This window comes from Triturus cristatus, chromosome 2_1, assembly GCF_964204655.1.
Source record: "Triturus cristatus chromosome 2_1, aTriCri1.1, whole genome shotgun sequence".
Classification (NCBI taxonomy): Eukaryota; Metazoa; Chordata; class Amphibia; order Caudata; family Salamandridae; genus Triturus; species Triturus cristatus.
Window position 1 is genome coordinate 224,955,854 of NC_140581.1, and position 20,404 is coordinate 224,976,257.

General features: G+C 41.5%; 1 protein-coding gene across 2 annotated transcripts in view; it reads right to left on the reverse strand.

Moving 5' to 3' along the window:
* The window catches only part of ATP8B1 (ATPase phospholipid transporting 8B1), a 546,944-nt gene that overhangs the window by 147,026 nt on the left and 379,514 nt on the right, over positions 1–20,404 (reverse strand). For both annotated transcript variants that reach the window (XM_085630200.1, XM_085630201.1), the window contains exon 20: positions 5,168–5,243. In XM_085630200.1, coding sequence (XP_085486326.1) covers positions 5,168–5,243 — 76 coding nt within the window. The remainder of the gene's footprint in view (positions 1–5,167; positions 5,244–20,404) is intronic.

The window sequence follows — 20,404 nt, forward strand, 5'->3', positions numbered from 1 at the left end:
CGATTATTTCTAAGGGTTGGCCAGATTACAAGGATCTTGATTGTGATCTGGAACCTTTTTGGACCGTGATGAATGATCTCACTTTTGCCAAGGGAATCTTATGAGAGGTGACAGGATGGTCCCCCGTAGTGAGTTGAGAGAAAGGGTGGTCAATTTACCTCATGAGGGGCATTTGGGAAGAAATCTCACCAAAGCACGTATCAGGGAAAAATATTGGTGGCCAGGTATGGATCGGATGGTGGAGTCTGTTAGAGACTGTCATTTGTGTGGCATCGATGAGTCCCGCACTACCAGTCATTATCCCCACTCACCTGTGGAGGTTCCGGATGCTGTTTGGACTAAACTTGGTTTGGACATAGTTGGTCCTTTTGAGCTAATGCCTTCATGAGAAGTTTGTGGTGCTTCTGGTTGATTACACCTCTAAGTGGGTGGTTTCGAAATGTATGGGTGTTGTCAATTTCAGGTACGTGATTGAATTCTTAAAAGATGCGTTTGTTTCCGAAGGTATTCCCAAATATTTAGTCATGGACAATGGAGTACAATTTACCTCTCATGAGATGGATGCTTTTCTTAAGGATCTTGGGATTATTCACCAGAAGACGGCTTTGTATTCTCCACAAGCCAATGGTCTCACACAGAGAATGAACAGAGTTGTGAAGAGCTGTGCTCAACGAGCGTTAGACTCGAGTTTCCTTCAGTAGTGTGTTAAGGGAAACTTGGTGGGCACATCGTACTGTTCCTAATGCTATTTTGCAAAAATCTCCTTTTGAGGCTTTGAGAGGGAGGGTGGCAAATTCTAAGCTCAACCCAGTTTGGCTTCCTGTGGGTAGTAGTGGTATTGTGACTGATGAAGTAAAAAGGAAAATGAAGCTTGCTGAATACCAGCAAAAGTATAAACAGCAGTATGTTGTCAGGATGGCAGAGTGAGAAAGTGGAATTTGGGTAACCGTGTGTTGGTGAAGAGAGGTGGGCATGGTTACAAAGGTTCCTCTAATTTCTGTGGTCCTTTTATCATCACTGCAATTAAGAAGAATGTTGTGAGCTTGGACAATGGTTGTACTTGGAATATGTCCAGACTGGTGAAGTTCTCAGAGTCATGTTACAACCCAGTTGTCACTCGGGATTCTGTTCCTGAGAGCAAGAACATGAGCACTGGACATTTGACCAGACATAAACGTATGCCAGAAAAGCTCAAGGATTTTGTATTGAAGACATTTTTCTTTATTATCTTAAATTTTGACATCTTTTGTTTTTTTAACTCTTATGTTCAAGGTTGAGTTAACAATTTAATGTTCCTTGTTTTGTTATTTCACTTTGTAAGGGGGATGTGTTATATTCTGCTAATATGCTTATGGAACATGGAGTGCATGACATCATGGAATGTGGTCATGCATTCTAGGTGAAGGAGAGCAGTTGGCAAGTTGGACTGGTTGGTTGTTGCATACAAATAAATCTTTGGATAAAGACTTAAAGATAGCATCTTTTTATCAGTACCATTTACTAGGGATTTACAGAGGGTGCTAAAGGTTTTCCCAATTGTGGGAACAATTGTACTGTTGTAGGAAAGAGCTCCGGCACTGGGGACCTGGTTGGAAGGAACCCAGTGCATTTTGAGCCAAACTTGCATCATTTACCTGGCAAAAAGCAGAGGTGACCATGACAAAAAGGGGCACTTTCCTACATTAACTCTACTAATCTTTTTCAACATCCCAAACATATTAAGTTTAAGGTTAAAACAGATTTCTGTTGTAGTGCCATAAGGTTACTGAACTACTTTTTTTATGTTACAGTCTAGAATAATTATTTACTTTCAGATCGGTTTAAAACATTTAGACATTCCATATGGTATAAATATAACCTTCAGTTTCACCATCATTTGAATCCTTGAATCATTTATAGTAGCATCTGAAGAATTCAGGATTCATCAACAGGAAAAAAAAATTCAAGTTGTACCTTTCATGTTGGTAAGGTGGGGCGGAGCTCATATATTCTCTCTCAAAGTATCTCTATTACTCATGCAAAACCCTCCCAAATTGTTCAAATTATATTCAATTCATTGGAGTCGCAAAGTTTACATTGGTCTAGAAAGTGGCCAGACTGGCTATGCTGCGAGATCAGCCAAGACTTATCTGTAGAGTCTTTGCTCAGGACACATAGCATTTCAATCATGTCTAAGCGCAAAGCATGTCGGTATTGGTTATGAATCTATTTGATTTAACAACTGATAGAGGGCCTGATTTAGATCTTGGCAGAGGGGATTCTCCGTCACAATGGTGACGGATATTCTGTCCGCCGAAACAAATCCCATAGGATATAATGGGATTTATATTTTGGCAGACGGGATATCAGTCACCGTTGTAACAGAGTAACCAGTCTGCAAAAATCTAAATCAGGTCCAAAATATCTAAAATGGTGTGTTATTGCTGGTTATACTGGCACATTTCCCAGTTCATTATTTGAAGAGAATATGAAATATGTTTGCACAGTATGCCATCTTGAAAACCTACTGTAATATTTTTTACTCGAGGATCTACTATTGTAGGTTTTCATACAGAAGAGAATACCACTCTAATTAGGACCGCACAGGCATCGTAAGGACGAATTTATAGAGGACATACGGGAGTTCTTTTCTACACATGTGATTGAATAGACTTTGTTGTGGCAATTGATGTATCACTGTTACCACTGAACTGCAAGTATAGAACAATTATTGCCTGAGAAAGTGATATGGGTCCAGGAGATTGTCCACCTGTGTGCCCGGATAAAGGATCCCCTTTTAACATGTTCTTTAACTAATAAAAAAAGTTTTTTTTAAAACCAACAATTTTATATACTTGGCGGCCCTTGTCTCCGTTTGCAGATTGTGCACCAATTGTGAGATGTATTCATCAGATGTAAATAAAAGGGCAGAAGAATGATGGGTACAGTGAAATTGCACTGGTTATCTAAATACTGTAAGCTATGACAGGTTCTGCATTTGAATCCATGTATCAGACTCTTTCCACTGCTGCTAAATTAAAGTAAAAAAAATAAATAAATAAGCAAGTTTGAACTTGAGAACTTTAAGGGGCAAAACTATTTATTATATATTTAGGCAATGCCGAGATTTTATCAGTCTACATTTTGGAATCTATTTGGATAAGATGTTTTGCTAGACTATGTTTTCATGTGGAATAGCAGTTATGGGTCATTTACCAAGGCAACATTACCTTTATCTGTTAAATCCTTCAGTCTACTCCCAACTGCTGCTTCAGCACCGCACAGGGAGATTTCTTAGACCAGTGTTCTAGTCTAAATAATCTCACTCCATCATCTGTGCAGTGGCCCAAGTGGCCTTTAAGCACACTCCTGTTTCGTGGCACAGTTTTGCTTCCCATCCCCTAGGCACCGTCCCTAACTTAACCATCTTCAGTAGCATCTTTGTGCTGCAACAGATTGATAGTATGCCCCAGATACCAAGCACACCAACATACTTCACCTTTAGGGCACGCTCACGGTGAGAATGCAGGTGAGACTATTTTGCAACTGGTTTGCATTGCATTGTCTTTCCCAGTATTGGGCATAGTAATAACCACTCACTGTAGCTCTGGTAGCATGTGCACCCTTTATTGGGCACACTCACCCGACAAGTAAATACTTAGGATATTGATACGAAAACAAAATACACTGGTAGTGCCAAGTTTATCCTCAGTACTTTTAGTGGCAGCTCCTCTGCTTAGGCGGAGGAGCGTCACCCCACTGTTTTGCAGCAGTGAAAGAAAGGAAAAATAAAATCATAATAACTTGATATTTTATTTGTTCATGCTGTGGCAGCATGGAGGTGGGTTGGGGATGCTCTTCTCTCAGAGCAGGGGAGGTGTGGTGTGACACTGAAGCGTGCATGACGCTTTGGCTGGACATCTAGAGACGGCCAAACATTCATGGCAGACTTAGCATGTTCTTCACCCAGGCTGCATTACAGCCTGGGTGGAGATCGTGCCAGGCCCCCAATCACCGGCTGAGCGCCAAAAAAACGACACTCAGACCAATCACAACGCAGCATCGCGATTAGCTCAGGGGAGCCTTGCTGCTTCCTGTTTGGCCAGCGCGGAGGAGAGACAACATGGGCGAGAGTGCCAAGGAGATAAGTCTTTCTTGTTTACAACCCCTTACCCACTCACCCACTTCCCCGACACCCTATAGACCCTTGCCGGCCGCCACTGAATACTCTACTTCAAAACAAATTAAGTTACCTAATCATCTATGGTTTTGTAACTCACAGAATTGACTTAAATGTCAGGACCACCAGAAGGGCCAAATCATACGCTACACAGACGTGAAGAAATGTCCAAGATAAAATGCCAGAGCCAACTGCATTTTTTTTTAAATGCATCATCTTGTTACACTTACAATATGCATATTTCCATATCCTGTAGGATTTAGAAGAGCAACAGGACAGCAGCCACAACGAAATCTGGATAAGTGGATAGTAAAAAATAACTATGCAGATTAAACAATTGGATGCTAGAAGATCTTCCATAAGCTTTGTGCATCATGGTACCCCATTCACACCAATGTTCACCATAATATATAGGGTTTTCACTGGGTGATCATGTGAAACCATTGCACCAAGTAAGTCCACAGCTCTAGGATAGTTTACGCCCTACCGTCAACTCTGAGGTTAAAAACCTCAGATCATGGATTATTAATGCTCCTTTTCAGTGTCTAATAGGTCAGACAATCCCAACATTTAAGGCAACATAATGTTAGTGCCCTAGTAATCAAGTTGAGTTTGTTGCCAGGAGTGCTATTTTGGTTACAAAGTTAATAAAAGTTAGTTCATGTGCATGGATCTGCCAATACCTAGAATAGAATGTTTTCTAATACAGCATTAGAGGCACTCATAATAAACCACTTTGACACGGTGAAGCTCTGGCACAAGGGCCTGATCAAACAGCAGAATAATCTGTATATGAGGACTACTGTAATCTTCCACGAAAAAGTGAGAACAATTTTAAATGCAAAAATGGAACACAAAAAGGCACATGAATCCTGCTACTGGATAAATACAAGACCGCATTTCACCAAATCACTAAGCAGTATCGATGATCCTCGTCAACATGTACAATTATTATAATAGGGGATGCAGACTAAAGAATTTTGAGAGGTACTCTCTTTGTCTACTTACTTAATATCCTCTCCATAGCAGATAGTCATGTCATCGTTTAGAAGCTCACAGGAATAGCCAATGTTTTCTGCCGTTTCTGTAACAAAAGAAAATAGTAAATATTCGCTAGAATTTAAACATGTGTTACGCAACACGTTAGCCTCCTCCCCTGTGCCCATTTGAAACCGCTTTAATGCTCACTTTAACCCACTATCAAACAAAAAGGGAACTTGTAATATATCAGTATAATCAAAAGGAATGTTACTCCATTTTAATTTAATCAGTCACGGAGGGTTAACAAATTGGCACATACTTCAACTGACTATTTCAGTGTATTCGTCACACACCACAAATGTATTGCAAGTCAAAAACTTGAATTAAAAAAAAAAAAAAATTAAATTCAAGGAACTTAAACACTTTATTAGACAATCCCATTTTATTTGTTCACAAGCCATTGAACTAACCCTATAAACAAACGTGAATGCATCAGGGCACTAAGGTACTAGCTGGAACATAAATATCCTCACAGTCTTGCCTGCTATCCCATATATTGTATTACTTTTACATTTCCTAATTAATCTAGTACAATTAAGTGCCCCTTACAGCATTTCAGGACTCTGACAATTCATGAGGCTCCATCTGGACAATCTATTTTTCAAATTCACTCATGGTTGGAGTGAGCTGCCCACAATTTGATTCTTTATTACAAATCAAAAAATATAACAAATGATACACAGACAAACTTAAGACTTCTTAACCATTACACGATGAGTTCTAAAAGAAAAGAGTATTCAAAATTTCATCCAGTTTTAAAAACAAATAAATGAGAGAAAGGACAAAAGTTACACCCACACCTGTTTCGCAGCAAAGTAATTAATTTGCTTCATTTGGGATTGGCATCTCTTAAAATTGTATAATTCCATTTGTAAAGGAAAATGAGTCCGTCAACAAATATCCAAAGAAATAATCAAGGAGAGAGAAACAGTGGAGAAAGGAAAGCATGGAAAAAGGATTAAAAACAAGCAAACACGTTTGATAGCGATACCTTAAACACCAAATGTATTAACCCCTTAAATGCAGAGGTTTTTCCATCTTCAGTGCCGAGCCCTTACATACATTTGGGGTAGTGCAGGATTACACCTTCATAACTTTTTATCCACATAAGGGATCAATATCAAAAGTACGTTCTCTTTTTCCAACATCCTGAGATTCTCGAAGTACCCATGTTCAGGAATTCCCTTGGAGGGCACCGGGAAATTAAATTGCCTACATTCTTGTTTTTGGGGGGAAAAGTGCTGTACAAGAAAGAATATTTTTCGCCTCCAAAAATGGCATGAACTAAAGGTTTCAGTTTTCAGAAACAAGTTGAACTGTGTTTAAAAAAAAAAAAAAAAAAAAATACCACAGGTTTTTTTTTTTTCAAAGAGGTAGTCCATTTTAAGTCTATGCAATACAGCGCAAGCGCCCATCTTCTACCATTGGTAAACTGCAGCGTTGCTCTCTTTTTTTTATGCCATTTGTAATCATATGTAGCGTAATGTCCTATACTTTTCGTTTGGACCTTCTATAGCACATTGACCAAGTACATATCGTCTTACACTGCTCCTGGTTTGGAGAGCTAGTTTTTTCTTTATTCTTAAGCACTCCAGAGGAGTACTTGTGTTTTCAGGCCGTCTCCGTTGTACACATACCACTAAAATGTACGCACATGCACAAAAACAAATGCATTTTGTTATAGTAATATTAATAAATGCAATGCCGATGCACACCATAAAATGCATGCATAACAATGTCGAGATCAGTAAAACCAATGTCAATGTATGCCATAATCAATGCACTCATAATGTCAATATCAGTAAAGACAATATCGATGGATTGCTAGGACAACTGTACGCACAATACTGAGGATGTTGGCAAAAAAGGATATCAATGACCGCCATGTTAATAGTACACATTTTAAGGAACTCGTATCATTGCTGTCGAATTTATCCAGGATGACCCCCCCCCCCTCCCAATCAACCCAGAGTCAGAGATTATTATCTGTCATGAAGGGAACCAGAGCAAGCTTCCGGCAGTTCTCTGGTATTTGGGCTTAGAGTGCATAGTGATCATAAATTGGTCGAGAAACCCAAATTACTAAAGAGAATACAAATTTCCCCCGAAGGTACAGCACCATTATGTGCCGAGAGAGATATGCACATGTAGAGGTATGCTTGGCCATACAGTCAGAAATGAAGCAGAAGGCACTGAATAGCACATTAACCAATCCAACATTCTTTTTAAAAAGAAATACCCTACCACAAGGGAGATCATTTGAACAGATATGACCCTAAAAGCAGAGAAAGGTCCCCTCTATTTGCACCACACAAACAAGGGCCACAGAGTCTGGAAAGCGACAACATAAATGGAGTGAAGACTGTACAGAATACTGCCCAAACTTTGCCTAGACAGTCAAAAACACTCTTCAGCTAACTAAATTTGGCATTGTAAAATGCACGTAGCATTTGGTTTGTCCTGTCTATGGTGGAACTCCAGCAGCCATTATTTTGCTAACCACCTCATCCTACAGTTAAGTAATCATAAACTTTGCAACAAGTTATGGACAGCATTTCATCTTGAAATATTTCTGAAGCTGCAATTAAATTAATTAATTGAAAAAGCCACAATAAACATTTGAGGAAAGCACAATCCCTATCAATGCAACTGAAATTTGAAATAATTTGAAGAACGGTACAAAGCGCTAAAAGTTTGAATTTACAAAGGGTGACCCCAATTCTGGCTTTATACTCAAAACAGTGTTTTTTCAAGCAAAAATAGGCCATCAGGCAACAAGACCTCCATTGCTCAATGTATGTATGCACACTTCCCACCAAACAGACAGTGTTCAGGTGATGGTACTATACCAAAGCTCACTGGTGATAAACCTTAAAAGCAACCTAACTTTTCATATAAGTACAGTCTAGAAAGAAAACAAGCAAAAGAATGGGTCAGCTAATGAGAGCCTGCTTTCAGATAACACTAGACCACGGTCAATCAACAGAACTGACATACCCTCAGTCACACCAGGCAAACCTGTTAATAGGTGGTCAGTATCATTCCAGGGAGCTCACAGATCAAATGCCACCAACATAAAAAAAATGTGTTATAGTGCTCATACAACTAACAAACAGGTGAATCACAGTGCTCAATAGTATTTATTTATTTATGCGATTTTTAAAGCGCTGCAGTTACCCATAGGTGTCTCGGCGCTGAGAGCTATATCTGATACCAGTAAAGTAAATCTCTGAGGCAGTTTTAGAGTGATTTATGAATAATCATGTCGTTGAGAAAACAGCCATGTCTTTAGCTGCTTTCTAAAGATGATCAGCGTTGGACTGGATTTTATATTAAAAGGAAGGGAGTTCCATAGTTTTGCAGCTGTGATGGTAAAACATCTGTCTCCCCAGTTAACTTTCCTTGTTCTGGGTATATGAAGCAGATGAGCAGTATTGGAACGAAGCGTTCTGGAGGTTGATAAAGGCTTAAGTGAACTCCTAAGAAATTTAGGTCCCATATTATTTATTGCCTTGTAGACAATACAAAGGGCCTTGAATTTCGTGCGACTTATGACCGGAAGCCAATGCAGTTGTACCAAATGTCTAGAGACAGAGCTAAATTTTGGAATGCCCAATAAAACTCTAGCTGAGGCATTTTGTATCATTTGAAGTTTGGAGATGACCTTTTTTTGTGCATTGAGGAAGAGGGCATTGCAGTAGTCAGTGCGTGAAAACACCAGTGTTGAAATTAGTGTTTTTCCTGTAGTTGTAGGAAGATATGGGAGAAGTTTCTTTATTTTCCTTAAGATGTTGAATGATGATGATACTACAGCGTTCACATGATGATGGAAAAGAAGTTTATCATCAAATATTACTCCCAGGTTTCTGACTTTACTGACTGGTTGAGGTGGAGTCCCCATTTCCTCCGGCCACCATAAGGGAGACCACAGAGGCTGAATCTTACCAAAGAGCATGACTTCCGTCTTTGATGAGTTAAGTTTTAGACAGTTGGAAGCCATCCAACTGCTGATGGCCCTCATGCCATCTTTGAAGTTTGCTGCTATCTTGGGGCCGTTTTTATGTATGGATAGTACCAACTGGGTATCGTCGGCATATGTTGTTAGGTTGATGTTATAAGCTTTTATTACCCTCGCTAAGTCCGAAACATAGATATTGAAAAGGGTCGGACTTAGCGAGGAACCCTGTGGAACTCCACAAGGATGGCTGAAAGTAGGAGAAGTGAATGTACCTAACTTAACTGCCTGCTTGCGGTCAGCCAGGAAAGATGTAATAAGATCTCTGGCTTTGTGTTTAATACCGATGGCCTCGACACGGCCGATCAAAGTAGAGTGATCGACTGTGTCGAAAGCCGCCGATAGGTCCAGCAAAATCAAGACAGCCTGTCCTCCGTTATCCATCGTGGTTCTTATTTCATCTGCAGCCTTAATCAAGGCAGTTTCTGTTCCATGACCTTGTCGGAAACCGAACTGAGTGTCGTCTAAAAGGTCGTTGCTTTGAATGTAATCAGACAGTTGTTTGTTCATGACAGATTCGAAGATTTTAGCTGGGAACGGCAAAGATGCGATAGGACGGTAGCTGGAGGGTAGTAAAGGATCAAGCGATGGTTTTTTAAGAAGTGGTTTAATTATAGTGTTTTTCCAGATAGTTGGATATGAACATGTTGAGAACATGATGTTACAGATGTATGTCAGTGGTAAAGTAATAATGTCTGGAATAGTGTTGAGTATAGAGGGGGGACAGGGGTCCGATGGGGAACCAGATTTAATTGACAGAATTAGTTTATGGATGTATTGTGAATGTATCTTAGTGAATTCCGTTAGGGCTGTTGAATTCAAGTTTGTTTGTGTGTTAAATGATTCAGTGATGTTGGAATTTGGGGTGAAATCCTTAAATATAGATGTGACCTTTTTAGAGAAGAAGTCAGCCAATGTGTTGCAGAGAGTTTGAGATGTTTCGGTGGGTGGATTGGATGGTTCAGCAAGATGGTTTACTACTTCGAACAATTTCTTCATGCTGCATTTAGCCTGGTCTATTTGGGTGGTATAGTAGATATTTTTTTCTGTAGCTATTCTCTGCTTATAAATATGAAGTGCAGCTTTATATGTTATTTTATCTGATGAGTTGTAATGTTTGCGCCAATGGCGCTCTAGGTTACGACAGTGTTGTCGTTGTAGTCTAAGTTGTTCAGTAAACCAAGGGTCCGAGGGGGTCTTCCTGTTGTGTTTGGATGTTCTGGATGGAGCTAATGTAGAAAATGCCCCTTCCAGAATAGAAGTATATCTGGTGGCTGCAATATTTGGATCAGTTTCGGTGTCTATACCCATGAAGGCATCAGTAAGAATCTGTGCAAGCTGAGTATGATCTAGATTTTTCCAGTCTCTGGTGGTTTGATAGGAGTTCTGAGATGTACTTTTAAAAGCTGTTGTTTTAATTTTAATATCGAATAGAATGGCGGAGTGATCAGACCATGTTAGAGGTAGTATTTTATTCATGGTGATGTGTGGATTATTGGTAAAAATACCATCAAGCGTATGTCCTGCCTTGTGTGTTGGAACCGTTATCAGTTGTTCAAGTTCCACAGAAAGAAGGTCATTGATGAGCTGGTCAGTGTCTTTATCAGTCAGGGATTCGAGATGGAAATTAAAGTCACCCAATACGGTGAAGTATTTGTGTTCTACAGCTAACTCACTCAATTGATGGAGTTGTGAAAGAAATGTCGTACGAGAGCCTGGGGGTCGGTACAGAAGGGTACCTGTGAATGTTTGATTGGTGGTAAGCATCACAGTAAAGGCAAGTGCCTCACAGCTCGTATGTTTTAAATCAATAGCTTTAACGCGGAGGCTGTTGCGATAGATTATTGCAATCCCTCCACCTTTATGCGCTGAGATGCGGTCCTGCCTATGGACACAGTAATCTTCTGGCATGGCAGCTTTAAAATCTGGTCCTGATGAATCGTCTCCCCAAGTTTCAGTAAGAAACAGGAGGTCGATAGCATAGGTGTTAAGCAGCTCTAATATGTCAATTTTATGGCATGGAAGCGAGCGAACATTTACAAGTGCCGCTTGTATTAGTTTGAGGTGTCGGTATTTTCGGGTTGTTTTTTTTTGCAGGGAGTACAAAGAAACAGCCCTCCGATAGGTTCAGCAAATAGACATACCGGGGGATCATGCGCCTTGCATAGGGTGTTGTTTAAGTTAATGAGGTCATTTGCTGTATAGACTAACCTTGAAGACTCCAAAGGTGCAGGGGGGGTGGCCCTGGGCTCGGTCAAGGCTCGGACGGGCGCAGACGGGCTTGGCTTTGGCGCGGCTTCGGCGCGCGCCCGGCGCGCCCGCTGCGCCAGCCCGCTGCGCCGTCTGGCCATGACACACATTATATAGAATGAGGAGGGCGGGAGTCCGGCGCGACTAGAGCACTGACCCCGCTACTCCCAAGATGGCGCCCACCGCCGCCAGACGCCTGAACAGATCGTCAAAATCGGTGGTAGGAAATGAATGAAGCGTGTGAAGGGTGTTAGAGTTCCTGATTTACATTCCCCAAATTATTCTGATGTTAAAAGCTCCCAAAGTACAATTTATCAATCGGTCTACAAAATCTTCCTACAGGGATAAAAAATGCTTCTAAAATAGTGCAGTCGGAATTTAAGTTCACAGGTAACAAACGATAAGCTCGCAGCCCCAGTAGCAGTCACCGGGGAGAGCTTCTAAGGCAATGCGGCCACCGGGAAGCCTTGCTTAAGTATTCTGGGAGGGCGGGAGTCCGGCGCGACTAGAGCGCTGACCCCGCTACTCCCAAGATGGCGCCCACCGCCGCCAGACGCCTGAACAGATCGTCAAAATCGGTGGTAGGAAATGAATGAAGCGTGTGAAGGGTGTTAGAGTTCCTGATTTACATTCCCCAAATTATTCTGATGTTAAAAGCCCCCAAAGTACAATTTATCAATCGGTCTACAAAATCTTCCTACAGGGATAAAAAATGCTTCTAAAATAGTGCAATCGGAATTTAAGTTCACAGGTAAACGATAAGCTCGCAGCCCCAGTAGCAGTCACCGGGGAGAGTGATACACTACTGGAAAATACACAAACAGGCAACCATGTTGTACAAGATCGAACAAGCCAATTAGGTGCCAAGAACAGTTTTCTCTGCTATACCTATCCACCCCAGCAGATGGGAAGGCCAAACACACTAGTTGATTAGTAGTAAACCTCTATACGGAGCCAATATAATTAACAGACACCAACGTTCAATGAGAGAATATGGGGGTTCTAAGGCCGCTTCCATCAATGATGTCCTGCCATCACTGTCAGATTGTAACCCACATAAGAAAGACACCAAGATAGTGAGAAGCCAGGTTAAGGGCAAGGGACAGTGCACTAAGGATTTCTAAGTCTTGAACTCCCAGTCTTGAACCCCTATTTTTCTGAAGTATCCAGAATAAGAATGGCCTGATGAAGCCAGACACTAAAAATTAATCTGCTCCTGTAGTCCACGCATTTACAAAAATTGCAAGGTCGCCACTTCGGCCCACATGAACATTCAACCCCTGATCAACAACTTACAAAATTTAAATTCACAAGCGCAGCCTTGAGTAAATTTGCTTGTCAAAAACTAAGCCACTATTAAAAAGTTGCTCCCACCAAATTGCGCAATCAAGAAAACAAAAATTCCGGCAAAGGAACCACAATAAAGGTTCACTGTGCCACAGTAATACATTGCATACCACTGTCTTGTAATGCATTGTTAATCCTACAACAGTGATCTGCCATATCTCCTTTAGGATGAAATTCCTAGGCTCACACTAGATTCACAAATCCAGTCTAAAACCTAACCATAAAGACCCAAGAAGCTCTGTGCCTCAAACAATAAATGAAAGATTCCAAGCACATACCCAACCACAATTTAGATCTAGCATTCAAACACAAGATGGAAGTAATGACCCTAGCAGTGCAACCAAGTTCTGATCTACCAATAAGCTCATCAGCATCCATCTAGCAAATGTGAAACGCTGTTGGGGGGCCTCAAGCTCGATAGTTCCCTTTCCATTCAGACACAGAGAAAGCAACATCTACCATATGTTAAATTCAGTCTTAGTGAAAGCACAAGAGAAAAAAAAAACCTACAGAACCTACTGGAATTGGTTTGCATCAGCACAAATAAGCTCGCCAGCATTATCCCCTCTAAAAAAAAAAAACACTTAATCTGGGAGAAAAGCTACTATGAAATGGTTCCAATTCAAGCTTGTAAACCTGGCGCACCAGAAAAAAAACTGTTGAATGAGGACAGTCAAGACTTGCAGAACAAAGAAGGTTTATTGCAGAGCACTACTTTGCTAACTGTATAAATATAAAAAAAGATCCAATCAATGTGAAGTGTCAAATATTTTTGTGAACTCATCACGAACCCTGGTAAATTCCACTTGCCGACGTTTACAAACGTAAAAACAAATATATAGTTCCAAGAGGCCATACTGGACGACTATGAGTAATCCAGTTAATCTGTCTACACCCACACTTTCAACAGCCATTGTTATCTACCTCAACCAGATAAGGTGGTATATTTAGATAAACAGGTAAAAACATTACTTCCCATTTCCGCACCAAATGTTAAATATGTCCTTACACAGTTTCTGCCACTGATCTCATTGTACTTGTGAACTCCTTGCCAAGGCCATTGCCCTCGCCTCACCAAACCCAATGAAGCATGCAATTATGACTAATGAGCCACTCAGATTGAAGAAACACTCAGGTGACCACAAGACTGCTAGCCAACTAAAAGTCTATGTCAGACCTTTTACATCCATGAAAAGTCCTAGAAAATGGCTAGATTGGAGAGCAACCAGACAACATTTTTAAACAATGCTATTGTGGGCTCAGATTAAAGTTTGTTGCACTGACTAGAAGAGGAGCTAAATATCCTTTCAATTCATGGGCTTAGGGAACAGACGTGGCTTAAATAAAATGCTGTATGAAGCGGTTAGGCTTCTGCTGATTTGGTGGAGGTAAGATGTATGGCATAAAACTCTGGCATCTATTTTTTGAGTTGGAAAATGCAATTATTAGAAGAACTGTGAGGCACAAGAAAAATAGAGAAAAGTATCCCCCACTATCTGCTAGAGAGTTGTAGTTGTGAAAAACATTTATACCCCAATACAGAATTTTGTATAGTCTGGCACATCTCTAAAGGGTTTCAGTAATAGTACAAGCAGGTGCAGGGGGGAGGTCATGGGAGTGAGAGCAGACAAACCTTGAATGTATAAATTATGAGCATAGTTTCTACAGAAGTATCACTTTCTCAAGAAACCTCATCTCGGGTGCTAGGGTAGCTTCATGTCTCGAACTGCAGATGGGAATTTACGGTTAACAACTTTAAAAAGAATAAGAAAACACAGCCCTCACAAGCTACACCAATCGAGAAATATACAGGATAAACTGAGTTTTCTATTGTTTTTAGACTGCAACAGTTATCCCAGAGGGTATCCCAACTTGAAGTATGAAAACTGCTAGGGGTGTACTACATTGGTTATATACGCTGAACAGGAACTTTATTACATTTCTGAAAGCCAAGTAATTTTGTGATGTTCCAAAACAAATGGGCAGAGGGGTCCGCTGTTTCGCAATAACCACAAACATTTGAGTCATCCATCCTAGATTGTCTAAATTGTGGGACCTTGGATGAAGCAGTAGCCACTGATCAAAGAGATCTGTTTTGGACATTAAGAGTAACCTTTCCTTCAATAAATATAAGCCTCAAACAAGAACACTAAAGAAAATGGAAAAATCAGAGGCTCTTGAAGGTACACTGCTTATTGACAGGTAGCTATTGATAGTCAAAACTAGAGACACGTCTAACCACGGCAGGATTGTGGCCTTAAAGACTACCTTCAGATACAGTAATGGGAGGAGGCCAGATTTACTTTAATAGCTTTAAACTGGAAAAGTATGAAGAGGTAATCTTGTTAAATGGGGTATTGAAGAGAGGAAATTCTGAACGATTACATCCAGATTCTTTTTTGGCAGGAAAGGTACACAGGGTTCCTAAATGTTAAGGTCACCAACCACAGGACTAGTCGATCTTTGTAACTCCAAAAATAAGTATTTTTGTCTGATCAACATTGAACTTGAGTGCATTTGTATCATTTAAAGAGACTATTTCTGCAAAACAAGTTTTACATTTTGATTCTATGTACCCTGAAAAGTCAACTAACTGGATAAACTGTGTCAGCTGCATAGGTCACAAGTATAAATCCAAAGGTCTAATTAGGGGGGTGAAACAGGTAACATATGTGCTAAACAATGTGAGATTTAGAGACTATTCTCAAGGTTCCCTTTGACTCACTGATTTAAAATCAGACACAAAGGATGACATTTTGATGCTTGACTTCTGTCCTTGATGTATGACTGGATCCAGTCTAAAGCTGCTCCACGAAAAGTGCATTCATAGTCTGATGCTTCAAATGATGAAAGGTGATTGAAGGCATCACAGAGGTCCAAAAATAAGGGCTGCTCTGCTGCATGTGTGTGTGTGAAGCATTCAGTGACTATCATCCACAGTGGATATGATTGCGGTTTCCACATTATGCACTAATTGAAAACCAGATTGTGCTGCGTCCCAGGCTGCTGCCAGATATATGATGTTAAGACTCTAAATCGCCTGCCACTCCTCAATTATATGGATATTTGCATGGCACAATAAGCTTAACAGACCGAAAGGGGGAGGATGCAATTTACTTTTCGTATACGATTGGGTGGTACTTGTTACACATTGACATGACATGCAAGGGTTTTGAATTGGCAGCCAGTATAGCACTTCTCCATCTGAGGACAGGGCACAGCAGGCTGGTAAGGAGGCAACAGTATTTTCGCATAACCGTATTCTGGTATTCAGGGATGCCTGTAAAAAGATATTGATCTGGTTGATGCCTTTGGGGCTATATAAAAGATGCATAGAAAATAACTACAGGGAGCAATGACAAACTACTAAATGTATTTGTTAAAATGAAGACAAAGTGCAGGTAAGCATGGAACTCTTCTTTATTAGTCTTCTCACCACCACAGCTGGAGTGCGCTGTGGAATGTTGCCACACAGAGGACAGGACCGTACTAACTGGGACAGGGAGGGGAGGGGGGTCCGGAATGTACCATGAAGAGGAGATTACAACACACCTCCTTGCATAGGGAGAAAGGAAAGACGAGAAAGATGGGAAAGGTGGAGGAGAGAGGGACAGTACAAGGGCGGGGAGAGAACCTGAAAGTACAGAGATGTTCATACATTTTCACTTTACACTATAATCCTTGACCCACACAGGAGCAGACTTGGTTCTCAAGGATCTCCTGGGTATGGGCAAAACTGATACTCTGCCCGGGTGAGAGCTGAGGTCAGCGTCACCCCCTTGATTGTGGTGAATGATTCTGTCCAGGCTCCAGGTTTGTCCATTTTCCAGTTGGACCACATTTTTCCCTACTTTGGATATTCTGTATGGCTCCGAGAACCTAGACGCTTCTCTTCTGCGTGGTTTGGGCAGGTCCACACGGACCCATTCTCCTTCTTTGAACAAATTGGATTTGAAGTGCTTGGTATGGTCATATCTGTCTTTGTATTTGGTTTGGTGTTCGTTCAACCTTCTTGAGATTTCGCTGCGGTTGACCACGCATGTGTCGTTTCTTTTTAACCCTGGAGGAGACAGTCTTGTTTTAGGGACCCTCCCTTTGAGAGAGGTGAAAGGGGAAATCCCTGTTACGCTATTGGGAGTGGAGCGATAAGCCCAAATAGTCTCCATTAAAGCAGAGTTGGCCGATGTCCCCATAACTTCTGCTCTCTGAATGCATTCTTTGACCATACGGTTGATCCGCTCTACAAGCCCATTTGCACGGTGACAATACAATGCTGTCTTGTGATGGTTGATGCCCCTGTATGCCAGAAACTCATGTTTTAGGAAGTGAATTGCACCCCATTGTCAGTGACCAAAGTGTCTGGTATACCCTCATCATAAAAAACTCCTTCCAAGAATTGTGTGAGTACTTTAGTGCCAATCTGATGTACACATTTATACACCACCCAACCAGTGTGGTAGTCCACCAATACCAAAATGAAACGTTCATTTAAACTTTTCATGTTCAGAGGACCAATTATGTCAAGGGCCAATTTGGTCCACGGCATGTCTGGAACCTCCACTGGTGACAGTGGTGGTTTGCAAGTTTGATGAATCTTATCACTGCAGCTACAATCTAAACAGTTCTTCACAACATTCTCAGTCATTGCATCCATGCCTGGCCACCAGTAGTCCAAGCAAATTTTGTTCTTGGTGAGGCTACGCCCCAAATGACCCTCGTGAGCCAGTTCTACAATTCTCTCTCTTAGATTCTCAGGAGGAAACACCTTCTCCCCACGGCAAACAATACCTTCTTGAATATTCAACTCTAGCCTTATGTCCCAGTACTTACATAGGTTTGCCGGAACAACACTTTTAGTAACAGGCCAACCATTTCTGATGAACTCTTTGATTGACCCCATTTCAGTATCATCTTGCACAGCACTGTCCCATTCTTCCTTGTTCAAACATCGAAGCTGGAGTATGACATCACAATCACAATGTTTTGGGAACCTGGCACATACTTAACACTGAAATTGTACCCTTTAAGCCCCAGGATCCATCTGGCTATTCTGGGGGTGGTGCTATTTGACCCTTTTATAGTAAAACGCAAACATTAGAGGTTTGTGGTCAGTCTTTACCGTAAATGGAATACCCCACAGGAAAAACCGAAAATGTCTGATTGCCCAATAGCAAGCAAGTGCCTCTCTTTCCACTACGGAGTAGTTACATTCTGCGCCCTTAAGGGCACGGGAGGCAAACGCGACGATCTGTTCTTTACCGTCATCAACTTTGGTGAGGCTGGCTCCTAGGCCTTTGTTACAGGCATCAGTGCAAAGAATAGTGGGTTTCGTGGGGTCGAATCTTCCCAGGGATGGGGCAGAAATGATGCATCTTTTTATAGTCTCAAAGGCATTGTGACAGTCGTCAGACCATACAAAGGGAGTTCTGGATTTGAGGAAACCCCGCAGGGGTTCAACTATGGAAGCATAATTTCTCACAAATTTGGTGTAGAATTGGGACAGACCCAAAAATGACTTGAGCTCTTGAACACAGGTGGCGGCAGCTGTGTCGCGAATGGCCTCTACCAGGTCTATTTTGGGTCGGATACCCTCCTCAGAAATGGTGTGCCCAAGGTATTCAACGGATCCCACTCCAATGCGACATTTGTCCTTTTTGAGAGTGAGGTCCGCTTTTCCCAAATTGGATAGCACCATTGTGAGAGTAGAATTATGTTCCTCCTGGTCATTCCCATATATGAGTATATCATCCTGAAAACAGAGGGTTCTGGGAAGGTCTTTAAGGACGTGCTGCATTATCCTCTGGAAGGCAGCAGCCACAGAGGCCAACCCAAATGGCATGAGTAGGAATTGGAATGCTCCCAGGGGAGTAACAAAAGAGGTTAAGTGACGTGAGTTTGGGTGCAGCTCTACCTGGTGGTAGGCAGAGAACAAATCCAAGACACTGAAACAACTGGCACCTTTGATGAGGGTGAGAACCTCGTGTATATGGGGCAGGGGGTGCCTATCCACCCAGATGTTCTCATTGAGGTCCCTAAGGTCCACACACAACCTGATATCTTTACTAGCAGCTTTGATGGTAAGAACAATGGGGAGCAACCACTGAGCATTCAATGGGTTCAATAACCCCTAAAGACAATAATCTGTCGAGTTCAGTGCGAAGGGGGGGCTTGCATCATGTGGGAAATGGGTCTGACTTTGTGTGCTACCGGCTTGGCATTAGATTTTAACTTTATGGAATGTTGGTAATCCTTAAGTAAACCCAAATCGTCAGAAAAAACTTTGGGGAATTCGTTGCATACTTCCATCCCCCCAGCTGAAGGATCCACCAATAAAACCTGATCAGGACTGTTAGGATCAAGTTTGATGCCCAGTTCCCTCTGGTGTTTCCACCCTAACAAGTTAGATCTTTTCTGGGTGACGTAAATCTTGCCTACTGTGTTCCTGCCCTTAAACCCAATTACCATGGTGGTCATGTCCAACAAGGGTATGGGATCCCCATTATAACCACCTGGTTGAATGTCAGGGGGCTGTACAGTTTCTTGCCAAGAGGGAAAAAGTTGGGAGAATATTTTAGCATCAACAAGGGTGTAAGGGGAACATGAGTCAGCAAAGACAGTAACGGGTTTATTGTCTAGTGTGATGTCACAAGACGGAAATTTGGGAGAATCGTTTGTATCTTTCAGTTGGAAAATTAACAGACTCAGTAGACTATTCTGGTTCAATAGACAACACAGATTTGGAGCGCTGATCATTACAAACCCTGGACAAATGTCCCCTTTTCCCACATTTGTGGCAGATGACAGAGCGGGTTTGGCATATAGGGTTGTTTGCAAGGTGGCTTGGACTCCCACACCTATAATACTTGAGTTTGGTACTGGTCCCTAATTAGGGACTCTTGAAGAGACTCAAATTCACATGTGTTTGCTAGGCCCTTTAATGCAGCAATAAATGGTTCAACTTTTTCACTTTTACCTTGTGTCCTTGAAAAGAACTTTTGCCTCTCTAACACCACATTTAATTTCTTGCTGAAGTTTTTCTAATTTATTAACAGCCACCAAGTACACATTTTCATCCTCATCACTATCGCTTGCTCCATCTGCATTGATTGAAATATCATCATAAACTTTACGACCCTCTATGCCTAAGTTGTGCAGTAGAGTGTGTAGTTCACGTAAATGAGAACATTTCTCCCCACCGATAGCAATTAGGTAAGACTCTAGTAATCCAAACCATTGCTTCCACGGCAGTACAGGGTCACCCCCCTCGTTAAGGAAAGGTGGGGGTTGCGACATGTTGGCAGCTGCCATGCTAGCTACCGGGGACAAAAATCTTTAGGGTACAGTAGTATGGTATTCAGCATACAGGGAAGTGTAACAGGTCTAGAGTATTTGACACTTTGAATTAGTGCAAGACTGTATACAGTAAAAACCAATTTACATGACAAACCCAACCAGCACATGAACACACTGTGCACACTGCAAATGTGGATAACCAGAGCATTGAAGTCAGAGAAATTGTGAAGAGCTGAGCCTGTCAGCGTGAAGAGACAGGAAGGAACTACGGTAAAATTAACTGTGCCCCTCAGTGTGAC